Source organism: Doryrhamphus excisus, chromosome 4, assembly GCF_030265055.1.
Source record: "Doryrhamphus excisus isolate RoL2022-K1 chromosome 4, RoL_Dexc_1.0, whole genome shotgun sequence".
NCBI classification, from domain to species: domain Eukaryota; kingdom Metazoa; phylum Chordata; class Actinopteri; order Syngnathiformes; family Syngnathidae; genus Doryrhamphus; species Doryrhamphus excisus.
The window spans coordinates 11,834,242-11,861,483 of NC_080469.1; the positions used below are offsets into that span (position 1 = coordinate 11,834,242).

Here is a 27,242-nt window from a genome sequence, read left to right on the forward strand (position 1 = left end):
CTCAATCGGAGAGCCAACCACCTGCTCCAGAATAGTCCATGGCACACAATATCAACTCTGGGTGATAACAAGGAAGACTTTTTTTAATCATTGCCTTTTAGTGAGGATCTGTATAAAGCAGAGGATACATATTTTGGTTGTTCAGTCCCTTAGAGACCTATGTATTGTTCCATGAGTCAACAACACCAGGTATTTTCTATTTGTTATACCTAAGGTTTTGATGTGAAAAGTGTTTGTGTATTTGAATAACCCCACTTTGGCAAAGTGCCATAATGTATCTAGTTTTCCTTCTGTATGTGTTCTGCAGGTGAGGTGGTGTATTGAGTAATATGTAATATAATGAGTTAATATTGCCTCACCTGCCATAGGCGAATCGTCTGTCCTTGTGATGGTCCCCGAATGTATCCCAGAGCCTAAGGGACACGCTGACCTCATCCACTACATCACGAGATCTTTCTAACACCTACAGCACAAACACATATATCCTCACAAACATGCCAACACTACAACATTGCATTGATTTTAGTGGTAATTTTCTTGTGTTAAACAACTAAACAAACTTGTTTCTCCATTTACACTTTTATTGGGAATGTGTGTGCCCACCTCCTGGCATACACGATACTGGTCGATGGCCCAAACGGTTGGCACGTGGGTGGCGAGCAGCTGATACTGTGTGAGGGTGGCATTGCAAGCCCGGGCACATATAAGCCTGGTCTTTCCCACTGCATTGTCCCCTACCACCACACATTTAATGGTTTCCACATTGGGCCGCTCATAGTCTGTGTCTATATCCATGGAGAGGGCCCTAAAAAAGAAGGGGAGAGTAGGGAAAGAGGTCAGTTTATGGAAAATGAGAGTTCTATTGATAAGGCTTCCCAAAAGGAGTGAGTCATCATTGGGACAGTCGAGGCTTCTGGCATGGATGCACAGTAGCTTGTAGTTATGATCCAGCTAGGGAGGCTTTGTCCAAGCTCTGAGCGTCACTGACCAGTGTTTGGAAGATTCTGCCAACTCCTCTACAGAACACATGGAGGGACTGCAGAGCTGAGCTATTTCTGTAACAGTACCCAGAGAAGGACAGAGGGACAAAGAGAGGGAGTGACGTCCTTTGAGCTCACTGTCCTTTTCTCACCTTGCACTACGTCTTTCCTTTTACCTCAGCACCTTGTGTATGCTTGACAGCATCTCTGCTTTAAAAACATTTCCGATTACAGGTAAAAAAAACTTTAGGTCATTCGCTAGCTAATGGAGGGATTACACTCATTGGTCACTTCATTCGGGACACAGAAATATCAGAAATAATAAATACTAAGGGTCAGAAAATGTAATTTGAGGTAGTCAAATATTTCTACATTATATGGCCCTTTGGAATTGCAAGGAGGTGATCGGGTCAACAGGTCGACTGAACTCCTCTTTCAAACCTGACCTTCACAGTTATTTTATTTCTTTATTTTTTTAAGACAGCATTATTTTACTTGCCTAAACAAAAGCAATGCCAATTTCTTTACACGCACAGTCCGTGTACAATCTTCTCAGTTGCATAACCATCCCCCACGCGCAGTTTCACCAATCCAATAATCCCTGAAACTTTTTCAAAGAAACGCTCGTCAGACTCATAAATATAGTCTATGAAACATTCATAAAAGGCCTCTGCTTGGTATTCCATTGACGTGGTCGCTTTCAGTCCAGCACCAACTGATACGATCATCTAAAAATGGCATCAATTCACTAGACACACGAGCCACGCAATGAGCCCTGACCTGCAGTCCATGTTGTCACACATCGCTAACCTGTTCATATGACAACTGTGCCTGTACAGAAACACCCCACAGACTTCACATGAAAATAATCCTCATTTACATGCAAAAGGAGCCCTAATTACATCAACCAGACAGCCCACCTTTGTCTGTCTGAGCTGAAAAGAAAGAATAACTGAATTTAATTTCCTGAAAACACAAGTGTCTTTGCGACATTACAAATAACAAATATCCCCTCACTGGCACACATCCCATGTAGATCAGAGATAAAATATTCGATAAGAAGTTATCATTATCGTTACTGCATTAAGATGTTGCCATCTGAGCCACCCTAATGCCGAGGTCAAAATCATCTTCATGCTCTAAATGACAGTGGTTTTTCATTAGATTTTACATGAATGGTACTTAAAGCAATTTATATCAATGGCCTATCTTATCCCTCAATGAGAGGAGCATATATTATGTGATATGAGGAGGGAGGAATGGCCTGACATACTGTGTGTTGTGCACTGCCTGTATCCCAATACCAGGGTGCCAAAAGGTTCAGTGGTGATTCACTATTGTTGCCTTCACAGTGGTAGATGCACTAAGGTTCAGTGTGTATGGACTTGTCTTTAGACCAAAGGTGGTAGATGCACTAAAGTTCAGTATGTAAAGACTTTGCTTCAGACCAAAAGGGTCATGTGCTGGAGGCTCACTGCCTATGGAAAATAAAGTAACCGGAGACTGGTTTCTGGAGTTAGGATAGTTTACTTTCTGAACAGTGTCAAAGAGCCCTTGAGGAATAACCAAGTCGTTCCATTTTCCCATTTTCTAACACTCTTCCTGTTCAGGTTCAGAGGGGAGCTGGAGTCCACCCCAGCTGACTTTGCCAATGTACACAATGGACTGATCAACTCTCTGAGGTAGAACACATACTGTAGAAGAAGACAACCATTCACTACACAGAACACGGCTCCCTCACTCTGATGTCTTTGCTTATTGTTAATTCTCAGTGTTTCCTATGTAAGATCAGCCGTGCAAAGGGGATTTCCAAGGAGACAAGGCAGTGTGGGGATTTTTAGAGTCTTACGGAGGAGGGGGGGACTGTCAGCCAGTATTATAATCAGTCAGTCATGCCACAGGGATCAAAATGTCAAAAAACAACTACAACCAAAAATGCTCTGGTCAGAATTTCTGCCATTATCCTGCTGATGTTTTGTTTTTGGAGAAAGGACATTAAGAGTGACAAAAGGCCAAAAGACAAGACGTGGCTATTCTATGATAAGTGCCTGCTGATTATACATGGACTGTGGATGAAGCAGCTGCTGGTGGTGTGGACACACACTCAAAAGAGGATCCAAAGCGACCAGTCCATCTGTGGTTGTACATCAGCTCTGGTCATGTGTTGGTCAACAGCCATAATGAAATTTTCTCCTCACACACCACCGACATGGAATGCAGATGCTTTCTGGTTTGTGTTTGAGATGTAATGAGCTTATACCAAGCTTCCACAATTATTTATAAGTGCAGAGAGATGTGAAAGGAGTGGGACACAGTGAGAGAGCAGCAGAAGCAGCTCAGAGAAGCGGAAAGAGAAGCTGCAAAGCTCAGGTTTCATTTTTAACCAATGACCGATTGTGAACTGCACACTATCGTCTAGACTTGATGTGCTTGTTAGTCTCATCTCCTCAGCAGTAAAGAAGACTGCTGGAATGTGTGCAAAAAAAGACAAGAAGAAACTCAAGTGTTGTTTTGTATTCATTTTTGTTAACATTCTGTGTAAATATGCATGCATAGTATTCATTTTTCCACACTTGTGTACATCACCATATTTTGTGTTTAAATTTCCTGTGTGAACATATACACCATTACTTATTGTAATGCAGAATACAGATTTCTGTGTATACTTCAATGCATAGTAAAATGAATATACAGCATCCATTCTGTGTAAATATGCACTCATTTTTAAAATTAGTTTTTATATTCTGTATAAATGTGCTTTCATGTTTTTTTATAATTCTATTATTGCCATGAGCACTAAAGGTACTTTGTGTTTTAACGTTTGGAGTAAATGTGCATATATGATATATTTTAGGTTTTGTATGTAGTGCGGAAATATTTTGTTTGTTGCATTATTGTTGCGTGGTGTTAACTTTCAAATCTCTTCCCATAATTCTGCATCATTTGCTCTTCCTAGTTAAAGCATTTCATTCATCCCTTTGCTGAGCTTAGTCTGGCTTCTTCCCAGTTGTGTCCACTCAACCACACCTTCTGTCCCACCGAATGACTCCCTCTCTTTTTTGATATATTCTACGACTGTAATGCTCTCGTACAGCTTATTATTATGTCCTTCATCCATCTATCTGTGACCTCAGACTCCATGACAGTCAAGAAGCAGCATTAAGCAGACAGCCCTCCCTCCCACACCCAGTTTTTGCTCCCCCCTTCTGTCTCTCTCTGTTATGTAACACCTTTTCGGGATCCACTGAAAGCAAACATCCCAAAACCCACCCCCTTTTTTTTGGGTCCATTTATTTGGCCTAGAGTTGATCCTGATCACATGACTCTGCTTCTCTGCCTGGTAAGACATGAACCCAATAGCCACTCTGTCATTATGCCAATACTTGCACACATATTGAGAATATCACAGGTGTGTCTTCTATTTGGACTGTTGGATGAAATGGGTTAAACCATGTGTCATCAAATCTGCAAGCTATTTTTTTAAGTTGGTGACAAGTGTCTTACTACCCTTTGTTTATGTTATCTAGGAGTTTGAGACAGTGAGCGCCAGGGGCACAACTGGCACAGACTGGTTACATAATCGGGTCTGTAGCCTCTGCTTGGCTCCCCCGATGGCTTACGGTAGACCTCAAAAACACGAACACAGAAAGGCACGCACACATGCCGACACATAAGTGCCTCACTGCTGATGGCACGGGTGTTCATATGCACACAGTGAGATGTATGCCTAGATCCTACTGACTGAAAGAGTCTGCCTTCTGCTCCCCTGTTACCAGTGCAACAATACAGGACTCTTCCTCGTGCCCTCCTTTTCTGTCCTTCATCCCTACTCAGTCCTCCTTTGCCTGGCCATGTTTTCCACCTACTCATTCTACAACTCTCAAATTGTTTCTCTCAATACCCTTCTTCGCACACAAACCAAATGCTGCAGACTTTAGAATTCTGATGTTATTTTCTAAATTAGTATTTGTTTGCAGAGACAAAGTTTCATTTTGTGGCCATTTCGCTCAGATGCAGAGTACACTTAGCGTCTTGGGCAACCATCGCAGGGCAACCATTCACTCTCACATTCATACTTGGACAATATAGTTTCCAATTAACCTATCATGCATGTTTGTGGAATGTGGAAGGAAACACGCATGCACGGCAAAAACATGCAAACGCCACACAGAGATGCCCAAAGGGAGATTCGAACCCAGGTCTTCCCAATCTTCTGATTGTGTGGCCAACATGGTGTATTAGTCATATATTAAAAGGTATTATATTAACATTCTATTTTTGAGAATATTTTTTATTTCTAAGATGGGGTATGGTGTCTATGAGTGAAGAGGTCACTATTTGAAATATTATACGAGTGCACATGGGTCAACTCATGGGCGAATGGTTAAGATTACAGCCTGTAAACTCCCAGGCACCTAACTCTCCAATTGCTATTTCCTATGCACTGGAAAGTTGCCCATTGCTCCAGCAGTGGTGTGTTCTTGCTTTGTTTGTGAGGTTAAAGGTCATATATTGTGTAACAACTGTAATGTGCTAATTATATGATGCTCTAAAATGAGATATTCATGGCATCCTTAAAGTTGTTTTTTGTGTGCATGCAATATTCTGAAACTGCCGTAAATTAAATTTTGCTTTAAAAGAAAATTGTAGTAATAGTGTATGTTGTAGCATTGATATCTTGAACTGGAAACAATGCCACAAGAGCATTGTTTTTTTTCTTACGAAACGATTATTTATGTATCCTAGGCGTGTTCAGTCCAAAGATGACGTCCACATAACATAGCACACGCACATTACCTGAGTTTACCTCCCACCTTGACCTGATACAGGGACACTGAGAATATTCACACAGACATAATGCAGGCTGCAGGGTCTGCCAGGACCATGCAGGACTACGTTATCTAAAGCTGTTGACACACACACACAAACAAACAAAAAATCACTGGGTATTGTGCCTGTGCAACACAATAGGTCACTGTGTTCCAGATACATCTGACTGTGTAATAGGGTAAAAAATAAATAAAATGCTAATTCATAACAAAGATTTTTTTAACATCAAGCAATATTTAGTGTCAAAACACACACAAACACAAAAAATAATCAAAATTTTAAGGGCTAGCATTGGGTACACCTACATCTAGGCCTGTCACAATATCAAATTTTGGTAGTCGATAATTGTGCTACAAAGTATCGACGATATTCAATATTATTGCAACATTTTTTTCATTAATTTTAGTCATGAGAGGTGTAAATCACATTTACACCACTAGTGTACCGTGTATGTGTGAGACATTAGCTCAACACAGAAGTTGCACAGAAGTGTGTATGTCATAGCTGCTCTATAGGAGTCCACAACTCAATACAAAGTGTTGAAAGATTTGCATAATATTTCCCCTTTCAACTACTATTGCCAACATATGATATACGGTTGTGGTGTTCTTCTAATTATTGTAGTTTGGAGCCGAAGAGGGGCAATTAAATGAAGGTCACAGATTTTTTTTTGTGATTGTCAAAATAGGTGTGTCCAGTTATGTGTATTGTTACCTTGCATATGCTAACTGTTTTTCCTCTCTTTAGAATGCACAGAAAAGGGAAAGACGTGTGGTCACATTTTACATAAGGATTGTAGATGATGGGCAACATTCCCCCCAAAAGGAGCAGTTTTGCTTTAAGAAAAAAATAATAGTTGTGGCCCTCGATAACAGCTTAAATTGTGCAACAAACTGGAGCGGGTGTATCAATCCAATGTATGCACACAATACAATCATTCATTCATGAATGAAGATGATAGCCTACCCTGAGTGCCACTGAAGACACAATAAATATGTTTAACAACATGATTACAAAACACTAGTCCATTATTTCGATTAATACCCAATAATATGTATATGATAGCTTATTATGATAGAACCTGCTCCGTTCATTCCACTCAGCATGCATGCTTTGTCATCCTCACAGATACCTGTGTAACGCAAGCCCTCGACTGACGTCACGGCCACGGGATCAGCATTACTCCGTGCGTGTGAGCGTGCATTGTCCTGTCAAACTAACATTTCCTGCTGAAATTGTCAGCTCTTGTCACAACTGGGACTTACACGTTGCTTTTTATTGACGTTCTGTGAGATCACACTTATCAATGGAGCGCACCCCTCCCATTCATAAGCACCTGACTCATTCATATTTTTAGCAACAGTGTGTGTAAAGCAGGTAAATGCACTCACGGGGAGGGAGAAAAAAAGGGTGCATACGGCAAAAAACGCTAAAAGGCATCTTATAGTGACGTAAAGGTAGATGCCATCATCCCACATGCCAAAAGATGCGGCTGATAAGTCTTGCATAACAGCGCCAAGCCCATCCGCTGCACTAAGACACGTAACACCTCAGTAAAAGCAAACTGTGCCACAATAATCCCTCACTATAAACAAATCTGCTTGCAATAAAACGTGAAGCCTTAGAGGGAGTTATTGGTGATTTGAAAGAATATCAAAGCTCCATTAAGTGCAAGACAATTGTGATATTTTAACTTTGTCAACTTTCATGTGGCAAATGAGCGGATTGATGGAATGCAATTGGAAGCATGTGTGTTATTTTTGGGAGAAGGGGTCCCTACCTTCCGACGGTTCCGGAATTGACCCACATGCCACTCTGCTGGTGTTACAGCCGGTCTGAGAAACCGGGCAAGGACGCGAGGAGAACAATTAGGTGGTCTTGGTGAGGTCCAGTTAAACACAAAGAGCATGTATCTGCAAGGCGCCACAAAGGAAGCACCTCTGCCCCTCTTACATCCCCTTCTTCCTGCTTCCCCTTGCCGCTTTCTTTGAGCTTCACGCCCCTCAGTTCAGTTTAAACCATCCGCGGTTGTAAAATACATCTTTTGGAGCTTAACCGAACACTTTTATGGGGAAATGTACACATAAGTGGTCCAGACACTCGGTTCCAGTCTGAGCCGCCTCCTTTTCTGTTGTTGTTTCCCAGCTGATTTCATCAAAGGACACGCCTCCGTGCCGTGACGTCACAGCGCCAATCACCCAGCTGCAGCCGTGCGGCATTCAGGTGCCGTCAGAAAATGCAGACACACATGTACTTGTGCATGCTGTACAGGTGCTTATATATGCATTTAAATACATAAAAAATGATCCTTATTACAAACCTCCGTACATGTGTTGTAGTGTGCATTTATTTTAATTTCAGTTATTTACAGTATGTATTAAGAATGAGATAATTTGTTTCCTTCCATCCATCCATTTTCTAAACCAGTTATCCTCAGTAGGGTCGTGGGGGTGTGCTGGAGCCTATTCCAGTTGACTTCAGGCAGAAGGCGGGATACACCCTAGACTGGTCGCCAGCCAATCCCAGGGCACATATTGACAAACAACCATTCACACTCATATCTATGGACAATTTGGAGTTGCCAATGAACCCAACATGCTTGTTTTTGGAACACGTATATTACAAAACTCAAACCCTCGTCTTCCTGATCTCCTGATTGTGTGGCCTACATGTTATCCACTCGGCCACCGTGAGGCCTTTGATGTTGGATTTTCATACAAAATATCAAATTACTCTAAATGTGGGAATATTTATAAAAGTCAGTTAAATGGTTGCAAGCACAAATTAATGTTATCAAGAAATCTAAATGCGTTGTCTCGTCAGTTTAGCCATTGCCCCAATTACTTCATAGGTGGCGGTGATAAGAGGACAGTGACTTCTGTAATCTAACTGGATATGTATATGACGAGGTACCTTTGGGTTGGGAAGCACACACTTTATAAACTAAGCCACAAAGTGATTCAGTAATAGAAAATTTTAAGTGACTTTCCACCAGCAGATGGCACCATTTATATTGGCCACCCATTTCTAATGGGAAAATTTTCACAGAAAATATGAAATTACACTAAATGTGGGAATATTTTGAAAAACCTGCAGATCTAGCGCACCTGTCCTCAATGAGCTGAACATTTTGAAATTGGATTTGTTTGTATCGGTTGAGACATGGAGGAGGCGTTAGCGACCGATAAATGAGGCGGAATAAGAAGAAGTAGGAAGAAGAGAAATAAATAGGTGAAAATGGCCGACTACAACAACATGCTTTCAGCATTCACGCAATTTCAGAGGGCCACACGGTGGATGAGTGGTTAGTATGTAGACCACACAGTCAGGAGATCGGGACGACCTGCTTTCGATTCTTCAAGTTCCTCATATTCCAGTTTACTCCAACATTCTAAAAACGGCCATGTTAGGTTAACTGGCAACTCCAACTGGCATTTCCCCAGCAGATTGCTCATTTGTGGTGGTCTCTTGTCACAAACATTACACTGCTCCTTCCACCTGAAATATATATATGTGTATATATATATATATATATATATATATATATATATATACACATACATATACACACACACACACATATATATATATATATATATATATATATATATATATACACATACATATACACACACACACACATATATATATATATATATATATATATATATATATACACATACATATACACAGATATAGATATATACATACATATACACATATATATATATATTCATTCATTTCATACGGCTTATCCTCACTAGGGTCGCGGGGGTGCTGGAGCCTATCCCAGCTGTCTTCGGGCGAGAGGCAGGGTACACCCTGGACTGGTCGCCAGCCAATCACAGGGCACATATAGACAAACAACTATTCACACTCACATTTTAATCAAACAAAACAATCAATAGATTACTTAATTTCTAAAATAACTGATAGCGACAGCAATTCAGTATGCAGCCCGTGGTGGAATAAAGTTTGGATACCCTGCTCTAAGCAAACTGCAATTATGTCAAAGGCGGAATAGATTTTTAGTAAGTTAGCAAGTAAACAGAGCCTTGAGTGAAGCGAAAACTCCATCAATTATGCTCCATAAAAAGTGTTTTTTCAGGGAGTAGGGGAGGCCCCAATCATATTATGTTCTCTTAGTAGAGACACACTACGATCACTTTCAAAACCGTTGTCGTACTACACTTCAGCTCTACACTACTACAAATACCTAAAAAAAAAAAGGCAGTGTATACCCTGGATCTAACTAAAGCATTGTACTGCCAAAAAATTACCAGACATTAAAATGAACAAGAAACTGAAAAAACAAGGGTGGTTTAACAATTCATTTCATGATTGTAGATATACAGTATTTGTCGACTGTATATAATGATTTTATTATATGCAAACATGCAGGCCATTACTAAAGAAACTAATTGTCAAAGTGGAAAATACCAGTACCTTTGAACTCATATTTTTCCATCGCAAGGAATTAATTCCTGGAATTTTAAGCTGTTCTAGAAGAAATATTGCTCTGTTGCCTCAAAGCTATTTTTGAATTTTTAAATCTATGTTGGTATGCAACTTTGCTTGGGCATGCTTTCCAAATAAGGTGCATTATTGAGTCCGCCTTTGCTTTGAGGTAGCTGAGGTAGACTTAAAATTTGTGGGAGCATTGCAATGCATCTAACTGGGACCTTGAGCAGGAACTCATGTAACCCTGATATTTCCTTGTCAGTGGAGAAGACTGAAGACAGACACCTACTGGCAGGTGTTGGTACTGATCTTTGACAAAGGGGGACACAACACACTCCCTGACCCTGAGTCAATGTGGTCAAAGCATCAAGGGCTTCTGTCTCTGTCACAAAGTGCTCTGTAAATATCTTCGTCTTGCTTCTCGTGGGCTAAAAAGCAAAGCGTGAGAGATTAAATATTTGATCTTCAGCAATATCTATTTCTTCTGGTGACACCTGCTGTTACACGCTATGTATTCTCAAGTTTTGGGACATACTTTGTAATTGATTTATTCATCAGTTGCACCGTAAACCTCCTTGACAATCTTCACTTTGTGGAAACGGTTTTGAGGGAAGACCGTTTTCTGTTCCTTTTTGGATGAACTAGTACCTCACAAATGTCTCTCTGGTTGAATGGACAAAAATTCCCACATCCCACATCCTTCTATGAAGGATACAAGACTTTTTAAAAAGTGTTGTAAATACATTATTTCATATGCTTCATAGTAACCTTTATTTCATTTTAGGAATCAGGATTTTTTTCATTCATTCATTCATTTTCTACCGCTTTTCCTCACGAGGGTCTTTGGGCGAGAGGCGGGGTACACCCTGGACTGGTTGCCAGCCAATCACAGGGCACATATAGACAAACAACCATTCACACTCACATTCATACCTATGGACAATTTGGAGTGGCTAATTAACCTAGCATGTTTTTGGAATGTGGGAGGAAACCGGAGTACCCAGAGAAAACCCACACATGCACGGGGAGAACATGCAAACTCCACACAGAGATGGCCGAGGGTGGAATTGAACTCTGGTCTCCTAGCTGTGAGGTCTGCGTGCTAACCACTCGACCACCGTGCCGCCCAGGATTTCTTTATTATGCAAAATATATCCACTTCCCCGTGGCACAAAAACAAGCTCTAAACGAATAGAGATTGCTTGTTTGTTTTAAAAACAAAAAATCACTGTGGTAAAATGTCACATTTGGAGTCTCGGCAGCTCGGCAAAACGTGTAAACAAATGCATGTATGTTAGAATGAAGATAAATTTGGTCAGGAAATAATCAAACATGTGGCATCGATTGGCGTAGCCTTTGTCAAGCTCAATACGAGATGCATCATTTTGTTGGCAAACATGACACACCAGGCATGTAGCATTTGCCATTGCATGGTGATTGGTTTTTGGTTTTACTTACCACAATAAAACAAGTGGGGCTGAAAATGTACACAGAGCGTTGAAGTGTTGTTGTCGATATATATATATATATATATATATATATATATATATATATATATATATATATATATATATATATATATATATATATATATATATATATATATATATATATATATATATATATATATATATATATATATATATATATATATATATATATATATATATATATTTAACCAGCTTGGTCTTTCCCTTCCTGAGAAAACAGTGGCCCTTGACCCGTCTGGCATTGCCCGAAAGGAGCAGCATGAAAGATGGTCTGGAATGCCACAGAATAAAGTAGGGATTCAACAGCATTGGCACTGAGAGGCATGAGAAATGTGGAGAGTCTGCCTCTTTGTTTCAGGGAGGAACACTTGTGAGTGAACTATCAAGCAGCACAGCCTGATGGGGCGTCTGGCCTTTTCAGTCACCGCACTACCAAATGAAAAAAAAGTGGAATGTGCGACTTTCTCGCTCTTTTAGTCACTGTGTGGGAAGTTTGCTTCCAGTGCCCTTTAGTGTTTGGCACAAGTACTTTACTAAAACCTGTTCTATGGACAAAGTGAATGTTTAAACGACAACTGGACACATCTGCACTGCTTTGACATCACCTTAGGAACATCACCCCTGAGTAGTTATTTTGAACCAGTGGTCCATTATTTTACCATTTATGGGTAAGTTTATGGGAGAGTTCCTTGAGTCACTTAGTCAGGCAGTAATAAATGAACAAACAAGTAAATGAGAAAAATCTAATTTCCGCTATGGAGTTCATAGTGTGATCGGCACAATCAAATGAGTAACTTTTCGACACAACCTACACAACATAGCGGATTAAAATACGATGGGTGGCAATTGTGATAGGTGTACATCTTCCCGCAAGGAACCGGTGTTTCACGTTGGGATTTTATTGTTGCAGCACAGCAGCAACAGCAATACAACCGTGCATGACACAACGGATACACGTCACGATGTTGAACTTCTTGTTTAGCGTGTTTTTTTTTCTGTTTTTTCTATAGCCTCTTCAATCTTCCAGCATCTTCAAACACCCACTTTCCTCCCCCTCATCTGCATGAGTGACATACGCTTGGTGACGTAAGTGATTCATCGAAGCAGGAAAAATCATCAAATATTTTTGTAATCGAGAAACTCTTAATGTTTTGAATAATTGTTGCAGCCCTAGACTCAACACACAGCCATTATTGTCTCAGTAGTAAAAAATACAAGTGACTACACCTTACAGTGAACCGTCGTGAAATTCACCAGAACTGAAAAGGTTGTTACAGGAATCCTCTTCCAGTCCTCTATGATAACATCACAGAGTTGATGGAGGTCCCAGTTGAAAGTTATAAGTCCCCCAATAAACTACCGCTCCCCCAGTACCAGCAACCTCATGCAACCCCAGACAAATAACTCCACCACCAAGTGAGGAAATGGTAAATTGCAGTTTCATTAATGACCCCAAAATTAGAGACCTAAATCATAAGCCTAAATCAATCCTGGCCACCACACCTCCACAGATTCTACATCCAACTAGGCTACAGTGGTCCTAAAGCTGTCCAAACAGTCAGTTTCTCACACTGTACGCTGAGGGTTTGCCTCCAACCCACACCGTTATGAGTTCTAACAAACACATACAGACCCTCCAAACACACTCAATGAAAAACATGTACATGTGTACTGTGTGCACTGACACAAGTAGGTCAGAGCTGCAGTGGGTCTTAAAAACAGTTCCAGCACTATTGAAGGGATAACAGTATCAAGGATTGAATTCTACCTTCAGTCCTGATACACGCACAACGCAAAGTAATAGTACTATAACAGTATGAGATGATTGATTTATTTGTTAAGAATGAGGAGTTTCGCTGTCATTTTCAATGTCTTCCCCTGAGATGAACATTCTCGGGTCAAAGGTCAAGGGTATGAGTGAAGGGCAACACTGTGGGAAACATTGATACTGGCATTCCTCAAAGAGCTGAAGGAAAAGAGCAGAATACTGACAAATGCACATCTGTTGCAATGCCTGAATCTCTTAAATTCCTTCTAAATCTTTCTCTCTCTCTCTCTTACACACGAACATTCGGCGAGGTGCGCGTCAGACCCGCTATGCTGGCATGAAACAGAGTGTGTTTTGTAATAGTCGGCCTATTTGGCAATTGGTGATGAGTGTGACTTTAAGTGAAAAGCACTGGAGGCTTGATAAGGACTGAGAGAAAGTAGAGGAGGAGATACAGTATTGTTTAATTCTTGTGTTATCTATAGATTGTACCCACAATCATTTGGGAAGCTCCGTGCATGTGTGAAGTCAGCTGTTGTTTCCTCAGTACATCCTAATGAGGACATATCACTGTGTTATTCTTGTCAAACAAAAACAAAAACACTGAAGTGGAGTGTGTGTCAGAGCCACTCAATGTGCTACTTATTAGGATTTAACGCTTGTGGAGGTGTATGTTTCCTGAGTGACAAACTTTCTCAAAGCAGGCCATGTATTGTATGTCTATGTAAAAAAAAAGTGGCACGCCAAGCCATGCCCTTCCTAAGAAAACAGAACACCACCATCATTTTTCGCAAATGCAGCTGTTGTGAGCTGTCAAAATGCATTAGACATCTCGATTGCAGAGTGCATTTAACATACATAGAACAGTCTGTTGACTATTAAGTTATCATTGCCATGCATTGCTATATTTCAAGTTACTGTTCACCAAATGTAATGTGCTAGATCAGTTGCTTTTTTATTGACAGGTGACACATGATATAACAAAAAAACAAAGCAAAACCCCACCAACAACTGCAAAAATGGAAAAAATAGCAACAATTTTACAAGAATAGAGTCAATTATTAAGAGAAAAACGTTGGGGGAAATTGCTTGCAAAAAGGTTATTCTATTATGAGAAGATAAAAAGTCAAGTCAAGATATTGTGGTAATATTTTTATGATAATTTACAAGAATAAAATTAAAATATTAAGAACAAAAGTAATTTTTTTAATGAAGAAAAAAGTAAAAAAAATTATCCAAGAATAAACATTTAGTAGTTGTTAACAAAATAATGTTATATTTTGTGGAAAATTAGGTTGCCCAAAATGTTATACTGTAACATTATGGCAACAAAGTGAAACGATTATAGGAATAAAATAAATAAAAGAAAATAAATAATATTATGGAAAAAAATGTACAATGACTTTTCAAAAAGAAGCCTGAAAAAAATAAAGTTGGAAAAAAATGACAACAAAAATTTTATTTAAAAAGTGCAATCCTTTGATATTTACGGAACTGAGGTCTAGCAATATTTGTTGACAACTCCTGTGACTTCATGTCATGTATAATAATTTATAAAAAAAAACTACTTTAATGCTGGGGTTCCCAAACCTAGGATCCAGACCCAAAACAAGTCCAAGGTTAGGTCATGGTCAGATTAAAATTCTATTTTTGCAAAGGTTTTTTTAAAATAATATGTATGTGTCATTATGTTAAATGAATGTATGCTGTGGAATTTATATTTTTTATACTGTATGCATAGGTCAATGTTTTCAATGTTTTAAAGAATTCCAAGCATCTGTGGGAACAGTTGTTATGACGATGGATGATTGGGGTGAGTCAATAAGTGTTGCGGATGGGCAGTGATGGAAGGAAATGTCAGGAATGTAAAGTGGCTCCTGGGTCTGGATAAAGGAAGGAATAACTGAACAAGAGGAAGAGAGGAAGGGCAGGATGTCAAGTGCACAAATGGGAAGTTGGGACGATATCACTGTCAAACTGCTGGCTGTTTACGGATAAACAGATAAGAATGTTTGTATACACTTACATTTTGTGCCACATGTTTACCACATGTGACGTGTGCAACCAAGGCCTCCAAAACATAACTGCCAACATCAGCTTATGCCACAGTCAAGTTCCTGTTAATTGCTGATTATATTAGGTTTGAGGTCTAAGTCAGCAAAGTGCAGAGTGGACAATGTGCAGAGAGCTTTACTCTCTTAGTACTCATAGCTGACAGGCCCAGTGAGTGCTTTACATTCCTGAGTGGCACCACTCACTGTGATAGACTGTGATAAAGACACACTGCATAGCAGACTACCCACTGCTACTCTGAAATCCAACACAAAATGTTAGTGAACTGCACCCTTGGTTGCGAGGTTAAAAAAGTACAATTCAAACCAAGATATTTGGTCACTCCCCACTTTGTGTCTTCAGCCGAGTTCTGGAGTTTGGTGCTGAGGAAAGTAGTTCCAGAGAGTTGTTGTGGACAGTTAAGTAAAGAGTTTGGCTTCTCAAAACAATCTGCGTTCAAAAGCATAATACGTACATTTGCATCACAAAAATGAATACTCGAAAAAATCAGACTCGTTATTTTCTCTGCTGTCTTATCACTTCGCGCTCCTGTTTCTCTATGGTTGTGTGTGTGTTTCACAGTGTTTCGATGTGTGGATTGCATTTCTCACCTCATAAACACAGAGTAAGCCAGCATCATTGGAATATGTTGATTCAGAATTAAAGGGGACCTATTATGCTCATTTTTTGGCCCTTTAAATTGAGTTGCCTTATGCCTGATGTGTGGTTAGGAATTGTAAACAAATGTAGATTTCCTTTGCACCCAAAGAAACACTTCCTGTGAGCCATTGCTAACAATGTAAACACAGAAGCAGAGCTTGAAGGAGGGCAGAGGTAGTATCTGGACTGCACGCCCATATAAGGAAGCCCACCTATGTGTGACATCACAAACCTACACTTTTACATCTCCCTCTGAAACCAAGCCATCCCAAACGTCTTTCAGGGCTCACTTCCAAATGTGCAAACCTCATTTTCTGAAACCTGGCATCATTTAACATAACAAAACAACATTCTAATACATTTACAGGTCAGAAAAGTGGAAAAAGCATCATAGGTCCCCTTTCCACCTTTTAATTAATTTATTATTATGGTGCACTGAAACAGGAGAACCCTTTTTTAATCTATTCATTAAAAAAATCACAGAGCTTGGCATCTGAGCCACAAGGAGACTGAAGAGCCGCAGGTTGCCAACTACTGTTCTGGAATGAATGACGCTAACCAGGGTTTCGATGTATTTTGGTGTGGCTCTAAATGAAAGTGAAAGTTTTTTTTCACTTTTTGCCATCACAGTCCACTTGCATCAAGGAAAAGTCACCAACCAGATCCGGCAGGTGGCGCTGCACCTCCAGGTCTGGAGTAGAATACTATAGTCTTGCATGTCAGAAGGACATCCATCGGTCCATTTTCTATATCAGTTTTCCTGTTCAGGGTCACTGCAAGGATGGCGTCTATTGCAGCTGAGAGGTGGATAGTCGCCAGTCAACCACAAGACACATAGGAAAAACAACCATTCACTACTGTACCACCATGCTGCCATCAGGGGGACACATTTACCAATATTCACCTTAAGCATGAAGTACAATAATTTTTGTGTTTTTTATTTTGCTACTAAATTCTGGTGAGAAAAAAGTTGCTGTAAGATTGCCAATTAATGCTTAAACTCATGTACACTCCAAATATAGTTTCCCTGCTGGACAGCGACACAGAGGTCAGCACAGGTGCCAAAACACTTTTACTGCCGAGTGGCAGTGCTAATCTTATTAAGGCTCTCCCATTTGTTGCTTTTCCTAAAGCACTAATTCACTTTGTCTAATAAAGATGCAACTTTTTTAAATAGCAACTTTTGGCAAGTAAGAGTGATTACTTGTAGACAGTTTATCCTGCAGCAACACAGCAACATAAACGGATTCACCACAATATTAAGCCCTCCAATAAACATTTGTCCACAGACAAATCTTCGTAAAGATCACTATGAGAGTTAGTAAAATAGGAATTTAAGTAGTTTGACAACTACGCCAAGAGTAGAGTTGGGCATTGTTTGAATTTGAGTGACTCCAGATTCCGATTCCTCATTTTGATTCCGGTTCGTAATGATTCTAGATTCTGATTCTTCAAAACATGAGTTGTGGATATAGTAAGCATTTTGGTAATGTTATGGTAAAACAAGCATATTGGCATTGTTTGGCTTGAAATAAGCTCTGAAAATAAATGGTTAATTATAATGCTAATGGTTGAATTTTATTTGAACATGCATCACCCCATTGGTTACTTTTACAATCTGCTACTGTTACATTTGTTCACTTCCTTTATTCCAGGAAGTGTGGAATTTTCAAATTTTGCTTTGTTCAACATAACATTGAAATATTTCTCACCACCTTATGTTGTATATTTTTAATATGAGATTTCCAGCTCATTTTTTCAACTCAGTTACCAAAAAGGGTAGCTCTTGGCCATTTTCATTTTCTCAAAGTAGCTCTCATTAGACAAAAATCTGTATTGTCATCGGTATTGGCAAATTTCACACACGGATTATTGGGAAGGTCGAAGCAGGAACCAACAGCTTACCTGTGCAACAATCAGTCTAAGGTTTTTGTCATTGGACTGCTACCTGTCGTGAAATGAGTAATAATGCTCAAACAGCTACTGTCACATTCTTAGCTTTGGACAAAGATTAGCAGCAGACAACAAACAGGAAAAAGTCAGAGAGGGCAAATGAAGCAAGAGTGACGGGACAATGAGATATAAATGTATTCCGTTTTAAATCATATACTGTATGAAGGAATAGTTTCTATTACCATATTTTTAAATGTTTTAAAATATATATATTTTGCATAACAAAAGGGTTAAAAAGTCTGACTATGAGCAAGACTTTTGTGTCCTCAGTGCAGGTCGTTCAGAATTCCAGAAACAGCCTGATCAAACAAAGAGGAAAGCCAAGTCAAATACCTCTGAACTTCAGTCTGGTTCAGACAAGCTGTATGTCAGTACATCAGCACACACATCATACCTGCACATAGCAAAGGGTGCCTACATTTCTAGTCTGTATACTCTAAAATAATGTCAACATAACCTGGACCCTGGTTGAGGCTTGTATATCTATGTGATATTTTACAGGCAGGGCTGCATGGCCTACAGCTAAGAGTCATGAGCTCAATTCCACCCTCTGTCATCTCTGTGTGGAGTTTGCCTGGTTAATTGGCAGCTCCAAATTGTCCATAGGTTTGAATGTGAGTGTGAATGGTTGTTTGTCTACATGTGCCCTGTGATTGGCTGGCAACCAGTCCAGGGTGTACCCCGCCTCTCGCCCGAAGACAGCTGGAATAGGCTCCAGCATACCCACGACACTCGTGAGGATAAGCGGTATAGACATTACACATATCGGTATTGGTTGATATCAGAATAGAAAATTGATGTCGGCATATCAGTTATCGTCAAAAAAAAGCCAATATCGGACATCCCAAGTTATAACCACAGGGAGATTTTAAATAACCTTTCTGCAAAATTACATCATTTTGACACAGTGATCTGTTCTCGTCTGGATGCAACCATTTACTAATCCGGCACAGTGTGGATGCACAAACAATATCCCATGTACGTTTCCAAGTTACCAACTGCAAAATAAACTGCCCTATAGTAAACCCTATGAACTATATGGCAACGTCTTTTAGCATTAAATCACACTTTCAAAGACATCTTTCTACACTTCATCTGAACAATTTCTTAATCTTTTTTGTGACTTCCAACCAGCAGGTTGAGAGTCCCTTGTGTTTCAATACAAGCTCCAAATAGCAGCTAATACTTTCCGTTGTGCTAAAATCTATCATTTGTCAGGCTCCAGCACACCAGTATGTGTCTGCCTCTATTTAGACATTGCTCACACATACAGAAATAGCGAGGAGAAAAGGGAAGGGAGGGAAAGAACTCGAGTGTAAAAGCAAAAATCACACAGATGGACAAATAAATCACATTACATGCGGGCTGAGGCATTGCAGGAAGTCGCTGCTTTGTGTTTACTTCAAATAGTCTGCATGCTGTTTATCCACTTGAGCTGTTTGTTCCTCACATTGTATTGCCCTTGTGCAAACAAAGACCATAGACATATTCCCCACATGTATGAATATGAAAGCACTTTTAATTTGATCTAATACACTTTTGAGTGGGTTTTATAATCCTGCACTTTCTCGTGTAATCCTTTTGGACGGCCTGGAAAAAATAACCAAATTCAGAGAAATAATGCAAAGCCCTACTGTTCCTACTGCTTGAACCTGCAATATGAAGGTCAGAATACAACATGACTTGCAGGAATATCATTAAACACACAAACACACATATAGCTATGCACAGTAGGTGTCCAGAAATAGTGTCATGGAAAAATCTATAGCGGTGTCCGGTTATAGCCGCACTGCTGCAATGTTGTCACAACTGGGGTATCATAGTCTCTCAGTGTGACCACGTGTCATTCACCGGCCAAACTGCAAGCACAGCCACCACTTAGGCTTAAAGCATGGGTGTAAGGTGAAAGGTCAAGTGGGGAGAGGCTTTCTGGGATGGTGTATGGTTGTTGATCCAAGCTAATCCAGCAGTGATCAAAGGTCACACAGACCAGAGAAATACTCTCTACACCAAGTACAGTGCTTGTGGAGTGCTCACTCCACAATATCCAACATGCATTTTTACTATTTAGCAGCATATTATGTTCCAGTTGTATTATTGATGAAATGCATCAAAAGGAAATGAAATAAAACCATCATGACAATAATGTGGCATAACACCATAGAGGAAGTCTGTATTTTAGCAGAACATGACCCCTGCTGAAAATGCATTAGCATTAAGTAGCTCCAGGTTCATAAACAAGAATGATACTGATGATATCGATTAATTATTAACACTGAATTGAGGGTGATGTAATCATGTGAGAGGCAGGGACAAAACAGTATGCAGGATTCTATGATCATTCTGTCATTATGATATGTGTTACCGTTATTTACTGAGTGAATCTGTGCGAGTTAATCACCAGTTTATTTTTAGAGGGTCCCTGAAGTAAGAGGTGACTATAAATGGGACCAAACGGCTGAAAGTGGCAAACCGAACTGCGTAGCACATAGTGAGTCAGTTCCAGATTTCCATGTGGGATCAAAACCACAGAGACAAACACTGACTAAGATCATGGTAGATCTCACTTACAACTTGCCATACTGCACCCAGACTTGCTATATCGGAGTCTTTCATTTCTGTGTGTGTGTGTGTGTGTGTGTGTGTATTGGCGAGAGACACAGGGTGTCAGTCAGCTTGCATCAGCCTCTCGAAACTGCAAAGAATGTGCAATCTTTCACCCATACAACATTGTGTGAATGAATATATATGTGAAGGGCCTTAGGTTGACGTATGTGGTCCTGGGTGAAACTGGTCTGACCCTGATTGGCAGCAATGGCACCCATGGGCATTTCTCTCACTCTAGATTAGGGTTAAAGCCTTCAGCTCTTACCAGGCCAGACACACATACGTATGTCAATATGCTTTTGCCAGAAGTGTTTGCACATGCTGGTTCAGGAGTTCATGCTTTTCTCTATGAGTCATTGTGTTTGTATGTGTCTGTTAATGAGATGACTTTTCGGGATGATTTGGGGGGGGGGGGGGGGGGGGGGGTTGAGCCACAGTAGCAAGCATTCGCTACAATACCAGAAATGTCTTAAGGCTAGTGACCTAATTCAGATATTTTTTCCTCCCCTGTGGGATATATATCACAACAGCATGGATTCAGATCCGAATCAGGCCTCAATCATGTGTGCATAAAAATAAACTATGAACTGAGTGTAAGCAGACAACAACATGCCCAGCATATGAAACCTAGATCAAATATTCTGTCTATTTCTTGTATTATATATATATATATATATATATATATATATATATATATATATATATATATATATATATAATAAATCAACAAATAATAACAATTACAAAAATACAATAATAATAATTAGGAATACCAAAAAGATGCGCTGTGGCGACTCTGTAACCAGGAAAAAGCCAAAAGAAACAAAATAAGGAATACATTTATTAAACATACCAAATACCACCCAGAAGTGCATGCAATTCTACACAAGTTCACAAGCCTTACTTACTGAACCGTTTAAAGCGAATGTGAACGTTACACAGTCAACAGCCTTAACTTTTTTTGTATTAATTGTCCCATCACATGATGTCAGATCAAAGACGTTGCACATAATGGGAAGTCAACCTAGTGGCAGCTGAAAGTGTGATGCCAACCGGGACTGACTCTACACTGGGGCAGATGGGGCAATGCCCCCCAAATAAATGGCTCTAATAAAGGTGCCGATACAGGAATTCATTTACACCAGTGTAAGTCAAAACTATCAATCTTTCACCCCCTGGAATCAAAATGGCATCAACATCTGTTTGTCTCCTAGTAACCACGAAGTAGCATGCCCTTGAGGTCTGCCATTTTTTCAGACAACTTTATATATTTTTCTACTTTTTGTGTAAAGTTCAGAAGAGGCTTATAGAAGTGGCTCAGGTGTCCAATCTCTGGCCCCAGAAACCTTGCTCTCTTTCACCACATTCTGTCAACAGTGAGGTTGTGTAATATGTTTCTCTATCACCACAAGCCCCCCCCCCCCTGAACTCCCTCCTCCCCCTCTGGACCCGATCCAGCAGTCACACTTGCCCTGTGGTTCTCCTGATCCTCTTATCTCTGCGCACCCTCTTGGTCCTGTCTTGCCCAGCCCTGCCCTGCCCTCTCCTGTCTTCACTGGCAACACCTTCTTATCCATGTCTCTTAGCACACCCATGAGCTGTTATGCACACATGGAGTGATCTCGAGGCCTATAAAAGTATTGTCATTCATTGAAATACATAACAGTTTGAGAAAAAAAATCAGCAAACTAGCAGCTGACACATCCCTCCTCCTCCATCTCCCACAATGCATTGCTCCATGCAATTTGATCTAAACCAAAACTCTCTTTTGCTTATGAATTCTCGCTCTCTCCCTCCCATCTCTTCTAATCCCTACTGCTTATTCTGTGCTCATTGACAGCCTGTTTAAAAACTACGCAGGCGAGAGGCAGCCAGTAAGAGGGAGGTCCCATCGCCCAAGCACAATAGCGCTCTCTCCATTCACCCACCACTTCATTTTCTCTCTCTGCAAAACTTTCTCAAGAGGACAAACATCATGTGGTGCTGGGAAGAGGAGCTCATGTTGCACAGTATCTTTGTTATATTACTCTCTTTTTAATAATGCAATGGCCATGCTTTTGAATGGCTCTTTTTGTCCACATACTTTATATTTATGCAGATGGAAACCATCAGCCTCCTGTACAGTGGTAGTACCTCACCCCAAAGGTAGAATGGTTAAAGATCTACTGCTGATAGAACAAAACAGAATGGATGCACTGATGTCAACTTGATCCAAACAGAAGACCACCACCACTGTATCGACATTTATGAGTCCTTGCTTCACAACAAGGTTTACTTTGTATACACAAGCTTGCAGATACTTTCACACAGAAATCAGACACATTGTTTGCAAAAGCCATCATTTCCTGAAATCACTCTTTTCTTACAAGATGTGCCTATCTTGACAAAGTTAATAATTATGTGGTCAGTCTACTAGGTTACATTGCACTTTGCAGGGCTCTTACGAGGTAAACTTGACGATTATCTCTCGGGGGAAAGCGGTTATTGTTTGTGGACCCCCAAACTTGACATACTGTAAGAAACTCTAAATTTAAACATTGCTGCAGGCCATTGATATTGACTTTTTTTTTGCATCCAATGTGATTTTGAATACCCTGTGATTGATCTGTCAAGTGTGTAGTTTTGATGAGATAGACCAGGGGTGGGCAAACTACGGCCCGGGGGCCACATCCGGCCCGCCAAGTGTTTGAATACGGCCCGCCCAATCTTTCAAAAGTATTTAATTTAAACTCAACATACAACCTGGCATCATGGCCTGAGCCAACCTTTTGATGGTTGTATCAATTTCGTTGTTTGACATGGTCTGTTGTTTACAAAGTGCTCCTGAAAAAAGAAACACAAGCACATAATAATAATAAAATTAAAATAATAATTATTATATTATTATTATTTCTATTATGATTATTATATTTATTATATTAATGCTAGTTATTATATTAATTATATATAATATTGTTATATTTGCAAATTTTACATAATAATAATATAATAATAATTATTTTAATGTTATTTTAATTATTATAATATTTTATAATTTTTTAAAATATAAATATAAAATAATAAATAATAATAGCAGATTGCATGACAATTTTACAGATACAATAATACCAGGTGGACTGTTACGTGTAAAATATATAGTCTGCCCCCCCCCCCCCCCCGGAAATTTTGTTATATCAATGCGGCCCGCGAGTCAAAAAGTTTGCCCACCCCTGAGATAGACTCTAACTGAGAGAACATATATGGATTGATGGCACAAGTATTTTAAATAAATGTTTTTTTTCTCCAAGGGATATCAGGGTGTAGTAAGTGCATCAGCATGTACACAAATATTATAATATTATTTAATATTATAATATTACTGTTTTTACATTTCTGAAAGTACAGTCTTCACTAGTGTATTCCAGAGAATACATTTTTAGTATATTCCAAAGCTATAAGGGTACCACCCCATTGGTAAGCCAATATATCCATACACTGATAAGCTATGCCGTTATTGGTTATTAGCACATAAGCGTATATCAAAGCACACAGGGTGCTACAAATTAAAACCAGAAATCATATACACTATATACAGCTCTCTACATGTTGATGGGTGTCTTGCACTGTTATTGCACTGTTTATTGCATGGTTATTGCACGGTTATTGCACAGACTTTTTGGAGCAGTTTTTATTATAGATTCTAACAACTGCAGGTAAGAAAGACCAGCAATATCTGTCCTTCACACACTTTGGATGTATCATTCTGTCACTAATGGAGGTCATTGGTGCAGTCAGTGTGCGTTGCAGGGGGTGGGAGACTTTGTTCATCATGGAGGACAGCTTGGCTGTCATCCTCCTCGGACCCACCTCCTCCACCTGTTCTAGAGGACGTCCCAGGACAGAGCTGGCCTTCTTAATCAGCTTGCCCAGCCTCTTCCTGTCAGCTGCTGTGATGCTGCTCCCCCAACAGACCACTCCATAGAAGATGGCAGAGGCCATCACTGAGTGATAAAACGTCTTCAGGAGTACCCCCTGCACTCCAAAAGACCGCAGCCGAGCAAATACAGTCTGCTCTGACCTTTTTTGTGAATATTTCTGCTTTTCAGGTCACCCCCAGTGGTGGAGTTCTCTCTTTTTTTGTATTTTGATAACAAATCAACCCAGACTAATTCACACAACAGTCAGTTTGGTCAGCAGAAAGAGATGCAGAACAGTTGCAGACCAGACAATTAAAGAGGTGGTTAAAGAGTTTATGCATGTAAACATGTGAAGAAAAACCTCTTGTGACCTTCACTCATCAGTTTGGATTATACGCCTTAGGGGTATACACACAAGACATTTCGTCAGCTGTTTAAAGTGACACACCCACTAAAGTTTTATGCAATGTGTTTTCTTGTTCACAGTAAAGCAGCAACAACAACTAAATATACAATTGCAGCATGCATACCAAGAACCGATATCTTTTAAAGATCAAGTTCAGGGTTATGGATAAGACCAAAACTTTTTTTTAGTAACCAAAACCATCTGAACCGTTACGCAACCTCCGCCCGCCCTCTGCAAAGTTTTGCTGCGTGCAAAATCCCAGTAACATTGTTTTACACTGTTTCCTACCTTTAAAATACTTCTGGAATTAGTTCGCTTCTCGACGTCCACTTCACAGTTCACTTTACACCTCTCGGTTCTGCCTCTGCTGCAAAAAGTCACATATTCACTGATGATGAAGATGATGATGCAAATCAGAATCCTTTTAAGTTTGTTCCGCTTCGGATAACGCCGAGAACCGCCAATGGGAATGTAATTTGACGGCACACATGCTCGTGTTTGTTTCAAGAACACTCCCAACACACGCACGCAGGCGCGCACAGTCCGCGTCTGCCGAACCCTATTGTGGACGCGTGGATCTCCGCTGTCTGGGCTGGCGTGTGGTCCTGATGAGAGTTTTTTTTCCCCCCACGTCCCTGTTTGTTTCTAACAACCAATGTGAAAGTGGATCCACGCCGACACTTTTTTGTTTCGTTAGCGGCTCGTCAAGCTTAAAAAAATTACGTCTCGTGGGCGAAAAAGTAGATTTCTTATGTTGCTGTCTTTTCCTTCAACCCTGTGTGCGTGTGCGCTCTCCTCACCGTGTAGTGTCCCTGCAGAAGTTAAAAGTCCTCTGTCTCTCCTGTCCTGTTCTCTCCGTGGTGGTTGCGCCCACTTATGTTGATGTTCCACCCTAGTCTGGGCCAGCCTTTAGCAGTAGCAGCAGCAGCAGCAGCTTTCGACGTCAGCCTCATCTCCAGCGTGGTTTTAGAGCCACACCCATCCATTCATAAAGTGCAGTGTGCCAGCATGTGCGTGTACATGCAGATGAAATGCATCATACGGGCCTGCAAGAGATGTACAATATAGATAAATTCTATTGTGATAATGTACTCCTCATGTACGTATGTTAATACCAACTGCAAAGTTGCAAGAATTCACATGTTGCAAATCGGAGAATGAAGGTTGTTACTGATGCCAAGTGCAGTCCAATAACCATCAGACAACAACTGCAAGAGAAGGGTTTTAAAAGGGAACTATTATGCTTTTTCTACTTTTCTGACCTATACGTAAATGTATTTAGAATGTTGCATTCTCATGTTATGATGCCAAAGTTTCAGATAATGAGGTTTGTGCATTTGGAAGTGAGCCTTGAAAGACGTTTGGGATGGCTCAAAACACTTGGTTTTGATGGTGAGACGTGGCCCTCTCATGTAGATAAGATAATCACAGTTTTAGAAACAGCTCTGGGTGTGATCCAGTGTAAGACAACCTATGGAGGTGCCCCCTACACAACAAAGGGGCTGTAAGCAGTGGGTTCCTGCCAGCTGCTGACGTAACATAAACACATGAACTAGTTATGTTTGTTGTCAGGTAATGATAGCAATTTGGCAAAGTTTAGCTACTAACCTTAGCTATACCTGAATGTATAGTCAGAATCTTAAAGGGGACCGACTGCGCTCATTTTTTGACCCTTTGACTGGTCTCCTATAGAGCAGCTACACACAATAACCCACACAGAAAGCTTTTTCAATTTTGCAGAATCTGCACCTATTCCAGCTGTATTTCCTTTGATTTATGTTTTAATTTATTCCACCCATGGCCCGCCTCCGGACATGCCCACTCCGCTGGGATTGATCACACACCCAAAGTGCTTCCTAACTATGACTACAATTATTTCGACCAATTTCCAATCTTAAGTAACAAGTACTTAATTCTGAGATAGGCTTCTTAAAATAAAATAAATAATTTGTGACTGTCCAAAACCTCTTTTACTTGTTCAAGGGTTTTGGCCAGGGGCAAAGCTTGCATTAGGAAAACACAGGCAACTGCCTAGGGCTCCAAGATTTCACGAAACAAGCGAAGCAAGCAAACACCGAGTTACCCCAGTAGAATGGAGAAGAGGCGAAGGCGGGTGGAGTACATTTTTTTAAAAACCAA

At 40.1% G+C, this 27,242-nt stretch overlaps 1 protein-coding gene across 7 annotated transcripts in view; it reads right to left on the reverse strand.

Moving 5' to 3' along the window:
* rhobtb4 (Rho related BTB domain containing 4) overlaps positions 1-26,051 on the reverse strand; it is a 41,839-nt gene extending 15,788 nt beyond the window's left edge. The window contains exons 1-4 of one of the 7 annotated variants that reach the window (XM_058070380.1): positions 25,904-26,051; positions 25,392-25,470; positions 604-805; positions 360-463 (exon numbers count right to left, since the gene is read on the reverse strand). In XM_058070380.1, coding sequence (XP_057926363.1) covers positions 360-463; positions 604-795 — 296 coding nt within the window. In that variant the 5' untranslated portion in view covers positions 796-805; positions 25,392-25,470; positions 25,904-26,051. The other 6 variants (XM_058070382.1, XM_058070381.1, XM_058070379.1 and 3 more) reach the window with 6 other exon arrangements.
* Positions 26,052-27,242: the final 1,191 nt, after the last annotated feature.